The sequence below is a fragment of the Scatophagus argus genome, chromosome 3 (assembly GCF_020382885.2).
Source record: "Scatophagus argus isolate fScaArg1 chromosome 3, fScaArg1.pri, whole genome shotgun sequence".
Classification (NCBI taxonomy): domain Eukaryota; kingdom Metazoa; phylum Chordata; class Actinopteri; family Scatophagidae; genus Scatophagus; species Scatophagus argus.
The window spans coordinates 26619484-26640920 of record NC_058495.1 but is presented as its reverse complement, the minus strand read 5'-3'; the positions used below and the strand labels follow the sequence as shown (position 1 = coordinate 26640920).

General features: G+C 47.5%; 2 protein-coding genes across 5 annotated transcripts in view; both read left to right on the top strand.

The window, feature by feature from the left end:
* LOC124057033 (nuclear factor 7, ovary-like) overlaps positions 1–21437 on the top strand; it is a 546992-nt gene that overhangs the window by 72701 nt on the left and 452854 nt on the right. The gene's annotated exons all lie outside the window — the stretch shown is intronic.
* LOC124057015 (dedicator of cytokinesis protein 3-like) overlaps positions 1–21437 on the top strand; it is a 125531-nt gene that overhangs the window by 31179 nt on the left and 72915 nt on the right. For all 4 annotated transcript variants that reach the window (XM_046385053.1, XM_046385056.1, XM_046385055.1 and 1 more), the window contains exons 2-3: positions 16053–16136; positions 20010–20050. In XM_046385053.1, coding sequence (XP_046241009.1) covers positions 16053–16136; positions 20010–20050 — 125 coding nt within the window. The remainder of the gene's footprint in view (positions 1–16052; positions 16137–20009; positions 20051–21437) is intronic.

Sequence of the window (21437 nt, the reverse complement as noted above, 5' to 3'; positions counted from 1 at the left end):
AGGAATGTCACCACATCTCGCTGTGGACTGTGACTTTTTCTCAGCTGGGGGCTGTGGGCTCAGGTCGGTCCAGTGCTGCACAAACAGCACGACTGTTTTCAGCCCTGGGCCAGCCTCGGCCTTTTGGTGGGAAGCTGTTCTGACCGACTGTCTGCTGCTGTTGGAGGATTAGCGTGTTGGCCTGTGGAGGTTGGTGCACGCAGCGGCGGGGGGTGTTCGTCGCCGTCGTTTATTCCGCCGTGCGGTCCAGCATCAGCACGTCGTTTCATAGCTGCTGACCTCTAAACACGACAAACCAAAACAAAGGCCTTTCTGGCGGCCAGTTAAGGTTTTTCAACTTTTTTCCCCAATTTTTTCCACTGATATATTTTCCCGTGTGTGTGATAGAAATACTGAACTTTCACCCACATGAAATGCTGCCACTGGATTTTTATTTACCATCTGTTTGCGACCTTGAAGCAAATGTCTTCAACGACACGGATCTTCCAGCTGCAGTCAGATGTTTTTGGTGCCTAAACCTAACCAGACCTTAAGGACACAACATTTAAATGTAAAGAAAAGTGAAGCTTGATAAAATATGTTTGGTTGCTTTTTTGATTTGTACACCAAAATTGTGCAAATGTATTTATTTTTTAAATGAGGATAAATCTGCTAAAATATGCAAGTGATCAACTTCCTTCCCATGAGAAGAATTTGTCTGTTTTTCCGTCCGGCGTCCATTGAGCGAGCAGACGCTGTCGTGTTCAGGTCTTTCGTCTCGTAGCATCGCACCCGAAAAGTGGAGAAAATTAGCTTGATTGGAGCCGGAGCAGATCAGTACCCACAACCAGCGCAGTCATGTGACTGGGAGTGAACGCCGATTGTGCCCAAAATCCAGATGTTGGTGGGTTTTTAGTGCAGTGTGGAAGCAGTTTTAGGGATGAAAAATGAGTGTTTTGTGATTCCAAGCTGGTTACAATTGAGAGCTGTCCTACTGGACTCTGGACTCTGGACTCACCATCTTTCTGTATTTCCATCTGCTCTTCCTGCTTCCATCCCTCCATATGAGTGACCTTTTCAGTCGAGTGTTCACTTCTGTTCCCTCTCTGCTCTTTGGCTGACATGTGGAGCCTTCCAGTTGGATCTGTGGGACATACAATTAGGTCAATTACTTCAAACAAAGTACACATGTCTTCTGGCCTCCTCCCCCTCCATCCGCCTCCCCTCCGCCCTGATCTCTCCACTTCCCCTCCATCCTCCTCCTCTCCACCCTGATCTCTCCGCTTCCCCTCCGTCTGCCTTCCATCCGTCTGCCTCCCCTCCATCCACCTCTCCTCTGCCCTGATCTCTCCGCCTCCCCTCCATCCTCCTCCTCTCCGCCCTGATCTCTCCACTTCCCCTCCATCCTCCTCCTCTCCACCCTGATCTCTCCGCTTCCCCTCCGTCTGCCTTCCATCCGTCTGCCTCCCCTCCATCCACCTCTCCTCTGCCCTGATCTCTCCGCCTCCCCTCCATCCACTTCCTCTCCGCCTCCCCTCCGCCCTGATCTCTCCACTTCCCCTCCATCCTCCTCCTCTCCGCCCTGATCTCTCCACTTCCCCTCCATCCTCCTCCTCTCCACCCTGATCTCTCCGCTTCCCCTCCGTCTGCCTTCCATCCGTCTGCCTCCCCTCCATCCACCTCTCCTCTGCCCTGATCTCTCCGCCTCCCCTCCATCCACTTCCTCTCCGCCTCCCCTCCGCCCTGATCTCTCCGCCTCCCCTCCATCCTCCTCCTCTCCGCCCTGATCTCTCCACTTCCCCTCCATCCTCCTCCTCTCCACCCTGATCTCTCCACTTCCCCTCCATCCACCTCTCCTCCGCCCTGATCCCTCCACCTCCCCCCCGTCCTGATCTCTGAGCTGAAGTTGTGCACCTGAGAGCGGCTGTAATCTGCATCCTGAGAGACTTTTGGCAGAGAGAGCAGAGCCGCGATGAAAGCCTGGATGACCTTGTTCAGCACAGATGGAGGATAAACCTCTCGGATGAAGTCAGTGAAATAGTCCAGAAACAAGATCCTTTCTTTCAAGCTTTTCTTTCCTCCTTCTCTTGTTCTTTTGTTTCACACTGCAGTTAAATTTATTTGAACTCATTTTTATTCGGCGTCGTCTCTTTGTTGTTGTTGTTGTTTGTCTGAACGGACACCTTGTGTATGCCTCCCTTCCTGTGGCTTTTTTCTTTGCTTGTTCCTGTTTCACCCCCACATTCCCTCCATCGCTCTCTCTCATCCGATGGCATCTAATTCCCCAAAGATATTGTCACTGTATATCAAGTTTCATGGCCTTGTGGCTCCGGCCTCCCTCCCCTCTTCTCACCCTGAGCTCCTCCTCCTCCTCCTCCTCCTCCTCCTCCTCCTCTTCTTCCAGGACATCCAAATCCGGTTTTCAAGCCTTAACATCCATCAGCTCGTTGTAAAGCCCAGGAAACATGTCTTTCCTCTCTGCAGTCCAGTTCCTCCCTCACTCTGTTGTACTTCAGCTCCTTCTGTTGTATTTCAACCTTTAGTTCAGTATTTTCTCTTTTTCACATTGTGTCCTTCGGTCTCTTTGTCCCTGATGTCTCATTCCACTTTGTCCTGATTCATTTCTCGGGTTAAGAAACATGTTTCCTCTCCCACCTTGTTTGATTTCTTTTCCATCTCTTTTCATTCTGAATCTGTGTGTCCTCCATCCCTCCGTCTTTCCTCCTGCTTTGACGTCAATCCATCTGATATTTTTAATCCATCTGCTGTTTCCTGTCAGAGTTTTTGTCCAGAGACAAACAGAGGAGAGGCTGAATTTGAATCCATCAGAAAATCTGTCTGTCAGCTTTGGATTTTGGCGTTTTATATTCATGAGTAATGTGGTCAGACCATAATAATCCCCAGGCCAGCAAACAGCCCAGTTCACTGTTTATCTGTTTCCCCGTCACTGCTTTGTCCCCTTTTCATGGTGACTTATGTCTTAGGGCCAAGTGGCTGCTGTGTGTGTGTGTGTGTGTGTGTGTGTGTGTGTGTGTGTGTGTGTGTGTGTGTGTGTGTGTGTGCAGAGTGATTCAGAAAAAGACAAAAATCAGATGTAGATGCACAGTTAGAAAACAAACAGGCAAAAATCTGCATGTAGAAGCAGAGCAGATGCACACACTGCAGCAGGCACAGCGTGTGTGTGTGTGTGTGTGTGTGTGTGTGTGTGTGTGTGTGTGTGTGTGTGTGTGTGTGTGTGTACGTCGACAGCTCAGGCCCTCAGAGCTTGAATTTCCTGCTGTAACAGATCAGATTGAGCACTAATGACCCGCTCATATCGAGCTCGTGTGTTGTGATGTTCAATAAGGCTCAGGCTTCGGAGCAAAGCGCCTCATCTCTGCGTCTGTGTGAGTGACTGGATTCGCCCATTCAGGTGGTGTTTATATAATCATGGTTAATGTGATTTTGAAACTCATTTCCCCACATTAGCTGCTGTTATCACATCGTCTCTGATGGCTGTTAACTGCAAACATTTTGTGGCAGAAGCACCAACAGCTGCAGGTTTTCTGACGCGCTCTGTTCACAACATGGAGCCTCAGTTATAAAAATGTTTACGCGTGAACTTAGCCCTAAGATCATTTCGACAGAGTGCTAAAATCTGATTCGGAAAACATGCTGGGCAGTAAAGTACTTGCTTAAGGAGGTTCTGGTTGTAGATTCAATTTTCAATTCAATTCAATTTATTTATGTAGTGCCAGTTCACAACAAAAGTTATCTCATGACACTTTCCAATTAGAGCAGGTCGAGACCAAACTCTTTAATTAAATTGTAATACAGAGAACCCAACATTCCCCCTTGAGCAGCACTTGGCGACAGTGGCGAGGAAAAACTGCCTGAGCCGTAGATCTTCTATACTGCTGGGACGAACACGTCTGAAGCCTCCACATTTCTGAATCTGCTGCATTAACATCCATATTTGAAGCTTTGTTGTTCACCACAAGCTCATTGGTTGGGTTGGCTGAGCTTCAGCTGATGAGGCTCATTTCACTTCAATCTCCGTTCCAGTTCATCCCAAAGGTGTTGGATGGGGTTGAGGTCAGGGCTCTGTGTGGGCCAGTCAAGTTCTTCCACACCAAACTCATCCAACCATGTCTTTATGGAGCTTTGCTTTGTGCACTGGGGCACAGTCATGCTGGAATAGAAAAGGGCCTTCAACAAACTGTTGCCACAAAGTTGGAAGCATAGCATTGTCCAAAATGTCTTGGTGTGCTGAAGCATTAAGATTTCCCTTCACTGGAAGTCAGGGGCCGAGCCCAACAGACCTATAAAGAGGTGTGTCTGGACACTTTTGTCAGTTTAGTGTATATGAGTCTGGAGAGACGTGGATGGAAGCTGAGACTTGACTGGTTCATGAGGGCAGACAGCCGATATTCATTCATTCTACTCAGTTATTAGCAAACAAATGGTAGTGAGACATTCGACTGCAAAATGTTCCGAGCAGCCGATCAGCACTGAAAGCTTCTGATTCCTGCCAACCCTCTTCTGTCCTTTCCTAACTCTGACAGTCCTGTCCTTGTGTCTCTGCAGTCAGTGAGGACAGTCGGCGGACGGGTCCTCAGGCCAACGATCTGTTTGTTGTTTTCCTTGTGATTCCCATTTCCCTCTTTAGATGATCCGTATTGTATTTTCCTGCCATTACTCTGCGACCGCGGGTTCAAAGGTCTGACGAGCTGAACTGAGCTTCATCTGCTCGTTTATCAAACTCGGCGGACAACAATAAACAAACACAAACCGTCGTGGAGGGCGGCTTCTGCTTCCGAGTCGGCGAAGTGTTGAGCGTGGGCAGAGGTTTGCGCTCTGCTCAGTGCTCTCCAGCCTGGAGGCAAACATGATGTCTTTTTGCATGAGGGATCATTTCAGTGATCTGTTACGGGATAAAAACAGAGGAAAACGTGAAATGTAAGATTTCTTTGGAATACTGCGGACATCTGGGACACAGCGAGGACACGAGGCGAGTGTCTCATCAGCACAGGACGACGTCGGCGCCTCCAGCTGTGTGAGTGTGTCAGCACCCGAAGCTGTTTTTTGCCAAGCTGCAGTCTGTTATGAATTAGCGAGAGCGGCTGGGCAGATACTGACATCTGTCTCTCAGCTGATTATATGAAGTGCAGAGGACAAAGTGTGAAGAAGAGGACTCCATTAAACCTCAGCCCATTAAATCATTCAGCGTCGTCTAAAGCACAGCTACAGCAGAGGAGTAGTAACCCTTACTCACACGCTGCTAATGAAAGCAAACATTCAGCAGCACAGTGAAAGAGAGAATCTGGACAGCTGGAATCTTCTTATCATCAAGATTTCAGCTTGTCAGTGAAACCCAGTTTGGGAAAGGCTGCAAAGAGAAGCTCTCTGCCCGTTTGCTGAAGAACAGAGCTACGATAACCAGCACCAGCAGCCTTACCTTTGGTATTATCTTACCTGAAGTAACCGACGTCTTGCTGCTGCTGAAGCTGCTGCTCGTGTTGCTCACACACCTCGTCAATATCACACACTGATTGTGTTGCAGCTGCTGCAGTCGTGGGCCGATCACACGCCAAATGAAACCAAAGCGTGTTGATACCCAGCCATACTGTCCTCTGTTAGCCGCCGTAACTCTGCCTGAAACGTCAGTCAGTCTTTGGATTTTCCCAAATGTTGAAGTGTTACGACTGTAAGTGTAAAAGACGGTGAGCTTCAGCGTAAAGTGGACGGATTGAACCAAACTGTGTGTTCGTCTGCCCGGCTGCCAACGTTAGCATGTTTGGCTAACTAGCGTAACACTTCCAGCATACCTTCATTAGTAACTGAACGTAACCTTCACTGACTTTTTCACGTTATTTTCTTTGGTTCAGTAGGTTAAAACAAATGTAGTACATCCACGGCATCGCGTCTGCTCACCGCGTGGAAGCGAAACTCAGAGTTCAGCTTCACGCCAGCAGCCGTCCCGCCCTGTAAACCGACACTCTAGCATGCGGCCTGGCTTCGCGCTGCTGGCACTGGCTTCATGCATCAATAAACTCGTAGTATTACTGTGAAATATAAGATAAGTTAGCCTGCCTGTATCTTCATCTGTGCAGGCCTTCGCCTCACTTGGCCTCCAGTGCCTTTTCACACAGTGGAGCTCTGCAGTAAGAGCAGCAGGCGACCACAAGGGCACAAGTTACGTGTTCCTGGGAAAAACCAGGGCAGGAAAACTGAAAGTAATGCTTCATCATCTGCTCCAGTAGAGCTACTCAGTGGTCATTAGCTGAAGCCTGGCTGCTGTTACAGCTGCTCGATACGAGTGTAGCCGGTGAAGTACCCCGTGTAATATTACTCCTAATCATTCTCTGCAGAGAGACCAGAAACAAAGCTGAAACAAAAGAAGAACCTTAAACCTCTGAAAATAACACTGATGTACAGCATCATCAGCTTTTCAATCGCCTGTTTACAGCCCGAACAGTCACAGAACTACACAAGTGATGAGTCCACGCTAACACACGCTGCACCTGCACATGACCGTTGACACAGTGTGTTGTTGAGTGAGGTTACGGCAGAGCAGAAGGGACAAAACTCCTGCCATAACAAACTGGTTTCCAGCTCAGGCGTGCGTGTCCCCGAGCAGATGGAAGCAGTGTGAAGTGTGGGCTGAGGGGGCTCGTGTGCTGTGGTGTGTGGGCTCTCAAAGTAATGGCTTTGCTCCGGTCTGAGAGGTTGGGGGTGCCGGGTGGAGGTCAGTAATGATTTAGGTGTTGTGTGTGACTCGTATGAGTCTGTTCCTGCTGGAGGCACTTAACATGGTGGAATAACGGAGGGACAATAGAAGTGGGGGCCAACAGAAGGCGCTTTGAGCCTCCAGATGGCAGAGAGTCTTTGTTGGCAGTGTTTGTGGATGTCAGCGATGTGTTGTTCAAAGCTCAGTTTGTTGTACTTTGAGTCGGAGATATTTGAAACACTTCACCATCTCAACAGTCACACATACTGAAACACACATGGAAATCAGCTCACTGGTTTGGAGTGTGTTTGTGTGCTTGTTGTTCGTAGTCGTTATGTTCGATGCTTGTCTGTTGCCAGCTTGTTTTGGATCCTGCTTCATGTTTATTCTCTGGATTTTCTGCCGGCCCTCTTGGATCTGTGAAACTACCTTCCGGCTTTGACCACCGACTGCCTCACAATTCATTAAGCCTTTGTGCGCTTGGTTTTGATTATGCAGTCCCTGAACTGCTTGAAGCTTTGCCTCGGTCGCCTGCACTTGGGACCTGCTCTTGTGTTGCTGTACGCCTGCGTGCACCCGCCGGGGCAGTACCTCTCTGATGGGGCACTTTGTCGCTTTCATGGGCCGAATGGTAGGCAACAGTCACAGCCTCACTAAGACATCGACAGCTACAGCCGACATTAAGTGGGGTCAACCACACGCTGCTCTTGGCCTTTCATTGATACCAAGTGTAAACTGTGGCATGAGAACAAACCAAGAACACTGAGGCTGCAGCACGGAAAACAAAGACAGTGAAGAAACAACAACATTAAACCCACCGAAGACGTGTGCTCTGTCCTCAAACAGCCATTAGGTTCCAGTCCACACCATTAAGGACTTGATGAGGTGCTGATTCCCATTATTCTGTTGCTATTACAAACCCAGGCCATTACATTACTGATGTGAACAGCAGGGTGGTAAAGCAGGAAAGGCTCATTGTTGGGAAATATGCTGGCCCTCAGAATTAGTCATTTATTGAATACTGTCTGTCAGAAGAGTCACGCGGCTGAGGATTCCTCTCATCTCTCACTGGCACAGAAAAGTTTGAGAGCACTGATAGCTCGCCTCAAAGTACCGCTAGACATCATTAATGCCTTGATTAAATGCTGATTCCTGTAAGCCATTAGCTCGATTAAACTTTGATCACGAGTGTGAGGATGGGACGCCTGTTAAAGATGAACAGGAGCAGGTGTGTGAGCTCCTGCAGCTGCTCCATCCAGCCAAACCTTTGCCTTTATCAAAGGGGTGATTAGAATGAGACGCTGACACTTCAGGTGTTAATGTTCCTCTGTTAATGGACATCTCTGGTGGCTTTTGTTCCAGCTTATGCTGCTTACCCAAGTCAAGATTATTACATTCACGGTCCAACCTTTAGCACAGTTACCCGTGACACAGTGTCTTACGCAGCCTCCAGAGCTGCTGTTGAGAAGTTCTTACTTGAATAACTTTTGGCCCACTGATCAATTCACACGTTCAGTTGTGAGTATTAAAACATCAGGACAGAAAAGAACAGCCACATATCTGAAAGTAGTTCTCTATTCTAAATTATACAAGAAATAACAAGAAATACTGGAACAGCTTTTGTCAAGAACTCATTTGTTGAATAAATAAAACCTAATTAAATCATTACTTCATCTTATGTTTGGTGTTATTTCAGGTAAACAAATATTTATTCATGATTGACTGCATTTTAAGATGAATGACATGAAAGCTCCTTAAAAGTGAATCAAAACATCTGGACGCCCCCCAGTGGCTGGCTGCAGTACAGCCCATAAGCCCCTCCCCCTTCATGTTAGCAGATGGGCCAACATGAAACATGATGATTTCTATGTTGATTTTTTTGTTCAAGTGCTCATTTTTCTGATCAGTTTGGTTTAATTAGTTATTTGATGCCATAAAAAGGGGCAGAAATGTCGTGATTGACAGCTGATCGCTGCTCCTGATTGGCTCTATGGGCAGGAACTCGATGCTGTGGCCCCACCTCTCGATTGTTTTGGTCCTTTCTTTTCTAACTGGGGAAAGAAGTTTTGTTCAGAGCTGAACTGTGCTCTCTTTTCAGCAGCCTCTCTGTTCCCCATCACAGCACACATCCTCTCCTGGGAGCTGCCCAGCACCGACCACCAGAACTCCTGCTCTCCGACCGGAGCAGTGGGGGGTAAAGTGTCACTGGGTGGTTTTCCCATTTAGCCTATTAATAGCAGGGTGAAGATCTCCAGGCCCAGTGTTAGTGAGGTCCCCGTCCCATCTGTGCAGTTCATCTCAGCTGCATGTGGGCTGGTGTCAGTCCCAGTCAGCTCCGTCGGTTCAGGGAGGTGGCCTAGTTGTGCTGACAGAGACCTTCCTCTGCTCTTTTCTCTTTTCATCTCCTGCTTTGCTTCTGTCGTACGTTTCATCTTCCATTTGGTTGTTATGCAGCTGAAAGCTGAGAGGAGATCACATGCATGCAGGCGTGCAGTCACCCCACATGCATACGAATAAATAAATGAACACATGCAAAAACGCTGCGTCTCTCTCACCGCCATCTTTCAACCATCTCGTTCCCTCTCTCTCTGTTTTTTCACCTCGTCACACTTACAAAACCTCATCCTCTTCCCATCAGCTGTCGAGCAGCAGCACCGAGAGGAGGAAAATCTCCGTCACACACGAGCTCACACACCACCCATCTGCTGGGGTGCAGCCTGAGCCTGTGGGCACTGCGGAGGATGTTAAAATGACAAGCTTCGTGTCTTAATTAGGAAGAGATCTGTTCGCAGGGCAGGATCACACACGCACACACACACACACACACACGCACTGAAGACACACAGTGTGCGTGCAGCACATGCTATCGTGTACCGAGAAACTCTTTCAGACGTGTGGTATCTGACATGCCAGGCGAAGGAGAAAGAATCAGTTTAATCTGCAGAATTTGTCTGAACTTCAGTCTGGAGTGCAGATCAACACACACACACACACACACACACACACACAATCGACGTCTCGTGAACTCAGGTGCTCTGAAGTACTCAGAATTTGTTTTGCGTTCTCTCTCAAAGCTTTTTTGTCAGCATACTGCCATAATTCTCCTTCCTCGTTCTGAAGATCTGCACCTCAAATTGGTTCTCTCTGTCTCACACACACACACACACACACACACACACACACCGTCTCCCTCTGGTTCAGCGCAGCTCCAGCTCACACTCGAGGGATTCCCATTTATTCCCTTTCATATGCTTATGGCAGGAGCACACGACTAAATGCGTGTAACATGTTTGAGAGGCTGCCGCATGTTGCAGCAGCAGGCAGATCTGATGCATAATGCATGAGCACAAGTTGCACAAAATGCAAAGTATAATATGCATTAATCCTATGCTGTTTACAGTAAGAGGGAAACCCATTAAGGCACTTTAAGGGGGAATTATGTGGTTTACTAGCTTTATTTCCCTGCTTGTCACATATTATCAGTTGTTAGTGTGGTTCATGGAAACACAGATGGAGGCTCATGCAGAGTACATCTGCAGTCCCAAATTAAAGGAGAAACTAGCAGTGCAGAGACCACAGGAAGAACATCTCTATGCTTTTCCAGGCTAACCGCTAACTTCGGCCTCACAGAGCATTTCCACAGCTCTTCCTTGATCCGTTTGAAAGCCTTGAAAGATCCTGGACTTTGCTTAATGAGCATCAACCTGCAACTGCAGCAAGAGGCTCGTGTTAACATGACAACACGCTAAAATCTGGTGATTCAGTACAATCAGGGTGACCACATCCCAACAAACAAATGTGGGACAAAGAGTGTGCTAGTCTGGGACCAGACTCTGGTTGACTCATGCTGCTTCTGTGTGACCACAGTCTGTGAGTGTGGACAAACTGCCGGCGCTTGCTGCCACACTGTGCTGCTATCTGCTGTCCTGTACCACAGACAACTGCAATGGGCTTGTTGCCTCCTTAGCTTTATGTAAGCTGAGGGACAAAGACCTGCAGCAGAGACTCAAAGTGTCTTCAGGCCTCGTTGTGTTCAGGTCTGTGGAAGCCGGTCTGAGCGGATAACTTGATGCCGAACAGCTCGGGTGGTGACTGATCTTTGATGCCCCGTTGGCCACATGTGATCACTCTTTGAGGCAATAATCCCCACAGACTGGGTGGAATACACACCTTGGTAGGTTTGAATGGATGATGATGGAGGACGTCCGGTCCTTCATCAGCACGTCTAACACCTACCAAATGTCTTCTCGTCAGTTTGCGTGCAGGATTCTGAACCTACGGGGGCTCGTTGTCACATCTGTTCCCGAGTCCCCCGTCGTCCCCCAGCTGTCCACACCCCTCACACATCAGTCACGTCTCTGAGGGTCGCTCTCTTATGTTATGGTATTCTGTAGTCTCTGTAGTCTCTGACATGTCTCTGAAGGTCTGACGTGGTTTCATTTCAGTAATGATCCAAATCAAAGAGAGACCAGATTTGTTTATGGGAACTTTTCTTTCCTGTCTCACTGATCATCTGACGGCACCTCAGACTGATCTGCTGTCTCGGTCCCTGCAGCAACAACGTGCTGCTTCCACATTCATCCATCAGCACTCATCAGCTGAGGACTTCCCAGGCAGGACTATTCGTGCTCTGTGTGAGCGTAAGTCTCCTCTGTAGTAGTTTTAGTGGGTCCGAACGCTCCCTCGTTCAGACGGATCTGAACGTTACCATCACAGCTTCCAGCTTTAACGTCTCAAAGTAAGGCTGCGACAGAGGAGTTCGTCCTCTAATTGAGACCCTGCGGACTCTCGTGCTTAATAACCACCACGTCTTCCTGCTGCTGTTTGGAGCTCACAACATGCAAAGCTGCAGAGTGTTGCCTTTAATAAAAGATGATGAAGTTCTGCGCTTTCTGTCCTGAGTGCTGCGTTGTGGATCACCTTGTTTTGCTGTTTGTATGTAACGAATCTCTTAAATGACTGTGGTTTGGTTAAAAGCGAGCACCAAAAATGTTTTCTCCGTTTGTGTCCTCCTCCTTCTGATTGTTCCTTGTTCAATAATTCACAGATTTGTGTCAAACGTCCTCCTCAGTTTGGGTTTTGGTTGAACTTTGAAGCTGCCATGAAATATTGAAGCCAACTGGTGAAATCAGACTGTAAATTGAATTGTCCTGTCAGGAAAACTGTGTCGCACTGAGCCTCGCATCCATTTTATCTTCCTGTAGTGTTTCCTGTCACACACACACCAAGGCCACAGGCTGAGTGTGTGTGAGCAGCCCAACGGATGTGAATCATTTGTCAAACTATTGACCCAATCTGCTGGATAAACAAAATGCCAATAGCAGCCAGACAGAACGAAGCTAATGCGTGTGTGTGTGTGTGTGTGTGTGTGTGTGCGTGTGTTCAGTGTGTCAGTCTTTAAAAATGAAATTATTTCTAGACACAAAGCAAATCAAGAAAGTTTGTAGAAGTTAAAGTTGGCAGTTTATGTTTTTAAGTGTTTGTCCTCTTCCTCAGAGAGGTTTCATGTAATGAAACGTGATCTCCGTTCAGTCGTCTCCGTGAGGGCCAATCAGAAGAGTCGATCAGATTAACACGTGAGGCAGTTTCTCTGTGGGTCACTAAACGCCACAGCAAACTGCCGACTCAGCCAGCCAGGAAACTGAAGAAGTGTTTGGGACAAACCTGATAGGAGCATCGTTGATTAAAAGACTCAGATCCTTCAGGGACTACAGGCTGGTCCACATCCAGACTCTGTTCCTGTTTTATTTGACTGGCAAGCATGATAGATGAACTGTGACGGAATAGTTTGATCAGTCCTGACACTGAGGTCATGTAGTGTAGTTCTGATCTTTAAGCTTTTACCTCCAGATGTGTGAGGTCATACACATCAGTATCATCTTCAGTCTCAGTGTGAACACATCATTTATGTTTTAATCGCTAAAGAACAAAGGAGTCAGATGTTTCCCCAGAGAACCAGTGCTGAGTTCACATGTGACCGTTTGATTTCAGGCACTAATGTGACACTGCTGTCAGCAACAATAAATCACATTCATAAATCAGTGAAGCTGCGTGTAGCTTAGCGGCTTGTGCCTAAACACCATTCATCACTCTGAAAGCGCAGAACCTCAGTAATTACTCCACAGCAGGTGACAGATTGAGTGTGGAGTTTGGAGAAACAACCAAATTATTGTTAATTCTACTTCTTCTGTACACAACAGCAACCGTAGTTCAAAACATTCAGAAAACAAACTGATATAATCAACAGCGTGCTACCCAGCTAGCCGGAGCCCCTCCTGCCTGTAATACCACTTGGTACCTCTAGAGACATGAACACGAGTTCCACAAGCTCTCTAACAGTTTAGTCTAATAAAGAAACAAAACAAACTCACATGTCCAAAAGGGAAATGTTCTTACACCTGTTTTCCATCCTCTCCTCTGGTTTGGTCCAAACCCTCAGTTCACAGAGTGAGCTGTGAAAATATTCCTCACCGCTGATGTCCAACTCGCTCTGTCCTCTCGTTTGTCCCCCATCTGATGTGTCTTCTCGTTCTCTGTGTCCCCTGTCCTCAGACTGGTATCTGCTGGTCTCTGGCTGCGTTCACAGGGAGGATTCAGAGGGGAATCTTTGTTTCTATGTTGAATCGGCTGAAGTTAAGAGAGTTTTTCTGATTCATCACAGGTGTGTCAGGTGGATTTCACTTCACCTCTGCAGCTCAGTGAGAACTCTGTGGTCACATCCATCTTGCGCCACTTCCTCTCCTGGGCAAAGCTGGGACTGGGACCAAATGTGGAAAAGAAATATGAATTCCATATTTGGTCCCAGCACAAGTTAAGAGAGCAAGACTGAGTGAGAACCAGCAGAGCATCTGACAGCCACATCAGACAAATGACAGACTGACAGAACAGCTGATGAAGACGGACTGACAGGGACGACAGGGACTTACAGCGAGCAAAACGCTGACAATCATCCTCACCCAGAGCATGACAGAGACACAGAGACACTGACATGGAGACAGAGAGGCAGACACTGACAGAGAGACACTGACATGGAGACAGAGAGACAGACACTGACAGACAGACGCTGACACAGAGACAGAGAGACAGACACTGACAGACACTGACACAGAGACAGATACTGACAGAGAGACAGACACTGACAGACAGACACTGACAGAGAGACACTGACATGGAGACAGGGAGACAGACACTGACAGACAGACGCTGACACAGAGACAGAGAGACAGACACTGACAGACAGACACTGACAGTGACGCAGAGACAGACGCTGACACAGAGACAGAGAGACAGAGTGGCACTGATGACACAGAGACAGATGGTGTCAGAGAGACGACGGCAGACAGAGACAGACGCAAACAATCCCGTCGCCTTGAGGTGTGAGGTGTGTGTCCTCGGTGTGTGTCCTCACTGCCAAAGCATCAGACTGCAGCTCCAGATTGTGTGTGTGTGTGTGTGTGTGTTGGTGTCAGTTAAGGTGATGCTGTCTTGGTTCTCGAAGTGACACATTCCAGTTGGTGGACTGAGGTCATCAGATTTATTTTTTTACTAATTTCCCTGAAGTTGTTGGGGTGCGGTCGTGGGTCCTCATTTATAAAAATGTGTACTTGAACTTAGCCGTGAGATTCCAACATCCTGCTGACATTTACATGAAAGATGCTGAGCTTAAACTTAAGCTGCTTAAGCTGGCTGGCTGTAAGAATCCCATTTGTAACTTACCCACCTGTGAGCCATAAATGTGCCTTGTGATTTCCTCCTGATAATGCCAGCACAAATGAGGGTTTCGCCTTGGCTCGTGCCTCTTCGAATAGCCGCCATTCTTTTCTTGGAAAATAATTTTGGCCACATCTTTACTTTTTCTTACAAACATAAAAACTTGTGTGACCTCTTTGTACTGTTGGGACAGATGGGACCGCACTGTGGCGTGACGGTTTGGACTGAGAGCGACACGTTTTAAACATCAAACACCGATAACGGGGGATTTGTATGGGTCTGTAAACTATCACGCCCACAGCTGCAATAACAGCCAGACACTATAAATAGGCGCAGTGACAAACAGAGGACGGCATTGATGACAGACGCAGTGCCTGTCACGAGACCTCGATGAGCAGGACCATGTATGTCCCGGTCATGAAGTTGTCTTTGTCCTCACCACAGACTGAGAGAGTAACGGCAGAAATAGACTGCAGTCTTCAAACACCAGGAGACTGAATCGAAGACAAAGACCAGACAGACATGCAGAACAGGCTGCCGTCGTACGCTCAGCTCACGTCTTCACACACGTCTGCTTCAGAAAGGCCACCAACACACACAAGTCAAAGTGCCGCTTTGCCTCAAGGCCAGAGATCTGTTGCTGACTTCCTGCTGAGCATCTGCATTCATTTTGTAGATGTAAAAAGTGTGTGTGCTCACAGTGTGTTTGATGGTACCAGGAAGTTGATCGATCAGGGTGATTTGTTGTTGGAGCCACTGCAGAGCGTCACAGTGTCTTTGAAACTCTGTTCAAAAATTTAAATCTTAGTCTTAATGTTAATCTTAAATTTAAATCATGTGCCTTCTTGCTTATGCACTGTAGCCACAACTTCAGCAGAGAGACTCATGGAAAGCTTCAGGATCGCCAAAATAAAAGTTGGGACTGCACGTTTCTGCAAAACATGTTGAAACGTTTCCTTGCGTTTCAGTTTTCAGTTTAATGTTGTGACAGAGCTGTGCTTAGAGTCTGATCGGACACTGAAAACACTACTACTGGTATTGATGCACAAAATGCAGCTGGAGACTTTTTTCTGCAGCAGCATCCAAACCTGAAGCTTTGCAGTCCACCACAGGCTCACCGGCTTCAGATGAAGCTCTCCACCAGTTCCTACAGATATGATAGGAGTCTGAACACACAGGGATGATCACTGCAGCTTGACAGCAGCGATGTGGAACTTTAGTCTTTATTTTTCATTTTTGTAATCCTTTGAAGGTAGCATTTGGCAGATCTCTATGTTATGCAGTGCAGAGATGCAGGAGGAGCTGAGGATGAGAGCACCGGCGGCTTTACATGTGAAGTGTGGAGCAGAGATGCGCCTTAGCATCAGTGAAGTTTCTGTGCAGCACTGTGACGAGCTCCGTGGTTTTCTGGGTGCTCTGGTGCGGTCGTGAGGATTCTTCACGTCAACAGAGGCTGGTACAGCGACGCTCTGATGCTAACGTCACGCTGCGGTCACGTGACGGTGGTCCAGTGAAACTGCTGTTGAGTTTTTTTCAAAGAGTACAAAATGATTCATTGTTGATGAATTACAGTTCAGAAGCCAAACTCTCACACTGCAGCTGTTTTCTTTTAGTCACCGTGATTTTCACATCTTCTCGTTCTCTTTCTCCTCAGTGATCTGCAGCTTCCGGGGCTCGGTGACTCAGGGTTTGGCTCTGGAGGTGGGAGAGACGGTTCAGATTCTGGAAAAATGTGAAGGTAAGATTTCTACCTGCTGAAAAGCTTCATGAAGGCGTGTGGAGTGGGCGCACGAGCACTCGTGTCCTCGAGACAGCAGCAGCAGAACCTCAGCGAAGCTCCGAGACGCGCCGTGCCGTTCGTTCAGCAAGAACGCAAATCAGGAGGGAAGCTGTGGGCAGCTGGGAGCCGCTGGTTAACAGTCGTGTTCTTCACAGATGAAACATCCCTCAGACTGGAACGCCAGCGTGGTTTCATCAGTTTAAACCACCTGCAAACCGAGCAGCAGGAGGAGAAGTGCTTCAGAACTGGAGTGAAATGCACGCTTTCCTTCCTGTCCCGACATGATGACGTTTCAGGTCATAAGTTAAACTTCTGAGCCTTTTGCTCTTTGGAACCAGAAACACATTTTTAAACCAGTGTATTGTGACTGTGAGTAATAATAAGTAATATCAGAGGGAGAATCCAGAAGGCGGGAATCAAAAACAGAAAATAAAATCAGCTTTGCAGATGTTTGATGAGGAGGGAAGTGCACTTGGCACACGTGTTAAAGCTCATGTAGTCCCTCACTGTGTGGTCCTTCTCATGTCATCAGCTGTTCCTGCGTCAGGTCCTGAGTGCCTGCAGACACCGCTGAACTGCTTCCTTATCTAAATTTATCCACATTAATGCCTCTGGGACTGTGTACAAATACAGCAATACTCGCACTGCACCCATACTTGTCTGGAATAATGAGTGCAGATGGCCTGTGAGAGCCGAGTGCAGCCCTGGACCAGAGCCCAGCTTATTAGGCGACGTTACTCCCATTGTTATTCCTGCTTTGACTCACAGAAATTAGCTACTGAAGCCAGGAAGTGTTGTCTTCTGCAGATAATGAGTGAGTGTGTGCTTCATTAGCCACAGCTGGGCCGGCCTCTACCGTCGATCCAGTGCCAGCGGCTGATTGGTTCTTTCTTTACCCACGAGGAAGAGAGAGACGGGAGGATGTTCAGCTGAAGGAGAAGACAGAACGACACGGCTTTATTCTGCTTCTTCCTTCTGGCCTCCGCTTCCCCTCATCCTATCGCATCTGATTTTGTTATGAGTGAAGGACGGGGGTCATCATCTGAGGACTGTCACAGTGATTGTCAGGGCTGACCATTGTCCAAGATCCCTGTGGCAATTTCAAGGTTCCACAGTCTGAACATGTGGTGTGCAGAGCAGATGGAACGCAGAGAGAACGTTTCTTTGTTTGTTCTTTTCATTTCCGCCTGCAGAGCTTTTATCCAGAAAGCATCTGAGATGGAAGGAAGTCTTTCCTAAGTCTTTCCTTCCCTGCCCTCTTGCACTGTGGCTGGCACTTGTCTGCCTGCACTAATGCCAAATTATCCTCCTCACACAGAAACTCAGTGGCTGTGATGGCAGTGATACGGAGGTTCAATTCTTAAAATATAGATCAGAGTCATAACACTGAAGAAAGCACTCGACTTCGACTGATGAGGGCAGCAGCAGTTTCAAGTATGAGGTTTTGACTCTGAGCGTCACAGCTGAGGACAGCCTGTCATTATGGTCAAGAGGCTTTCCAGGTGCAGTGAATCCATTACGGCGAGCTGCTGCCGTCGCTGAGGTCCAGCAGAAAACCGGCTGGTGGATGGCAGCGACGGGAGGGCTGGCTGACCCTTCAGGAGGGAACTTCTGTAGAACTCTATGGTTCTTCAGGCTTTTAGTTTAACAGCAAATAATATTTTCCTTATTCTTTATTGTGTGTTTTCTATTTTAAAACACTTCAAATCCTTCACTTGTGATGGTAATTATGTGTGTTACAGGTTTAATTTTGGGAATGTATATCAAGCTGAAGGAGGACTCCTCTGTACGTTGGCGTGTAATCAGTCTTAGACGTGTGGACGGATCCGTCCATACCTGAGCGTGCTGAGCTCTGTGGATTCACTGACGCAGCTGTAATTACCATGAAAAACACCCTCTCAGGTAGCCTCACTGCATCAACGGCTGGCCGCAGCTGAGGGCTACGGCGGCGTGAAGCGTCACTGGGGACGCGGCTCATTTGATGGCGTGATGGAAAGCTGCGTTCACTGCATAAAGCTGCATTCATAATGAGCTCAGCGTGAACCTGCGTTCACACAGAAGAGGCTCCTGCAGTTGTGCCTCCCGCTCAGAGCCGACTTACTGTGATTATTGCTGTGAGGTATTTTGATAACAGTGCAGAAATGGTTATCGTAATGACAGCTTGGCGAGGCGTTTGGGTACGGGAGGCGAGATGATGACAGACGAGCTGTATGACAACAGACAACACACACACCAACACCTGCTCCGTCACCTGCACCTCCACCAGCACCAAGTCACTACATACACACCAGTTGACGATTTCCCTCCGTCTTCCTGTCCTCTTTAGTGTTTCTCACACACACACACACACACACACACGCTCAAACAGGCCCAGGCACTGCTGGTCTCGGCCCGGTCTGATTTCCATATAGATGAGAGGCGAGGGAGTAAACACAGCCATCTTTAACGAGGGTGATAAATGGATCTTGATCGGTTATTAATTAACTGGCCAATTAAGCCTCCATCTCCATATTCATATCAGATTATGCAGAGAACTGCCGAGAACCCGCGTCACGATTTTTCACGAAGAGAAGCTGCAAGTGAATACAAAGTGAAACTTTCATCTGTCTGAAATAAACTGCTTCACGGTTATTCTCCAAACGTTTAATTTGCCGAGTCGGTGTGAGGTCGTGTGTTTGTGTGTTGTGATTCTTGTCGCGTCGTCAGCTGTGATACGAGAAGAATAAACTGGAGCTCTGGCCTTCCTGTGGTGGTCTAAGAAGGTCAAAGTAATAATATGCATCGCTTTGTTATAAATAAACGTCCCTTTTGGTGACAGTGGACACCCGGGAGCCGCAGACACAATCATTTTTATTTCCGCTTGGATGGAGACAAATGACGTCCCCGCAGTCTGAGAGGACGTCTCAGTGCTGCCCTGATGCACGTCACGTTCACCTGCCAACCTTCACGACGGCTTTCTGCTTCACAGGGACGTCTGACCAAAGTGGAAAGACCACACACACACACACAGAAATCCAGATCCCGACTCCCGGGAGTGTGTGTGTGTGTGTGTGTGTCACTGATCTGGTTCTGACTCGGGATGTTCGAGTTGTCTCAGCACACATGAACGTCCATATTTTCACTCTGAAATCATCAGTAAAGGTTCCTCTGACGGCTCCAGAGCTCAGCTCATGCTGTGGATGTACAGATGACGGACCGACAGCCCAAACCCTTAAACCTTAAAACCAAATGTGTGACCAAGTTGTCCATTTTGTTTGTGTCTGATGAGGACGGTAATGGAAAAATCCCTACAGCTGGTGTCTCCACTCTGCAAACAGCAGACAACAGACAAACAGCACAAGAGACAGGAGGAAACATCAGTAGTTTTGGGTGAAACATTGACAGAAATGAGGGTCTTCTGACTCTGTCTCGGTCCTCAGCAGTGGTCCTGCATCACAGAGACAGCAGTCCTGTCATTTGCCAGTTAAATAAGCTGCAGTTCTCACAGAAACCTGCAAGCTTTTGGTTATCAGCTCTGATGCTGTCATTTCAGAAGATGTCTGATTCCAATTCGACTGTTTCTCATTTACATTTTAAGAAGAATTTAAGCTCATGTCAAGCTCTTTGGCTTGTAACAGGACCAGACCAGTGCTTCAGAACCACAACCAGACCATCTCCAGTGCGTCCACCTTTCCTTCGTTTCCTTCTTTTTCCAACATAAGGTGTTGTTGAAAAATGTTAAAATGTTCCAGCCAAAGTCACCTTGCATGTTGGCTCAAGCTGCTGACTCACAGCCAGTTTAGTCTCTTCTGTGAATCCGTCTGAGTCACTCGTGTTTGTGTTTCCTCTCAGGATGGTACAGAGGATTCTCCACGAGGAGGCCAAACGTCAAGGTAAGAGAGACTGACAGCATCTTCTTCCTCTTCATCTTTTGCTCTTCGTTTCTCCTCTTTTTCTTTCCACGTCTCCGATTCCTCGTGTTTCCTGCCTAACTACTTTCTGCTTTGCTTTTCTCCTCATCTCTTATCTTTGGCCTCCTTTACAAAGAAGGGAAAATTAGCCGTCACTCAAGCACTGATGGACACTGTTGGTTTAAAACAGAGCAAAACACCATCCACAACGAGCGAGTAGGATACAAAATGTGATAAATAACCTTATTAAATCAGGCCCACACTCTAGTGTTGTGTGTCAGAGTGGTGACCCGAGTGTTTCTAACCTTCAGAGTAGTCTGGATTCACATGGGCTGACTGTGTTAACTTTAAATGTAAACCAGCACCCTCTGCTTTGTTGTAACATGTTGATTAATGCAGTGAATCTGTGCCATAGCTAATGAAACGTCAGGTTTAGTGTTGCTGTGATGTTGTTTCCCGCCTTGCAGTGTGTTGTTCACTGCTCGTACTGCTTCAGCTGAGGGACGAACTTCAGGATCTCTCAGAGCTCGGGTTGGTGAAGCTGCAGAAACGAGCAGAAGTAGCTTGATTTTAAAAGAATCCGACCAAAAAATCCCACCTGAAGGCCTCTGGCCCTTAACTTGTTTGATGTCAGGAAATGTGTGGTTGAGTGCAAGACTGTGGGTGCCGTCCAGATGCAGTCCAGTGGCCAGAATAAAATGTCGACGCTGTACAGGTTCAGTGAGTACTTCTTCTTCAGATCTTCAGATCCAAAGCTGCCAGTTCAGCTTCATCAGGCTGATCGATCTGGGACAAGTCACCTCACTAATGAACGCCAGCCGTCTGAAATGTCTGCAGGCTGTAGGTTGTTTTCATGTAGAACCTGTGCTGTGTGTTCCATAACAGGCTGGTTGTTCATGCTGTGAACCGGCTTCATAAGCTGCGGTCGAAATTGTGAATTTAATGCAGCTCCTCTTTCTGCAGGAACAAACTGAGTCTGATTCGATTAGAAAAGGAAAAGTGGAAAAAGAGATTTAAAAAAATATTTATTTCATATTTTGTTCAGCTTGCGAAGCAGAAGAAAGAAAAAGCCCTGAAGTTCCTTTGACGGATCACACGTGTGACTTTAAGTCCTGCAGTGGATGTTGAAGTATTATGTCTGCTGAATGCAGCGCAGTGTGATTAGGTAACCAACAGCCTCCGAACAGATTTCATTGGACGGCGCTGACCCTGTGCTGGAGATGACTCACACTAACAGCTTTATGCTCGTCTCTGTTTTCAGCACCACGTCTGGATCACGAGCTAACAGCCTTCTGGCTTTTCAGTTTGCGTTTTGTCCCGCTCCGTCCCATTGTCCTCCACACACCAGCCTTGTGTTTTTTCACTTTGC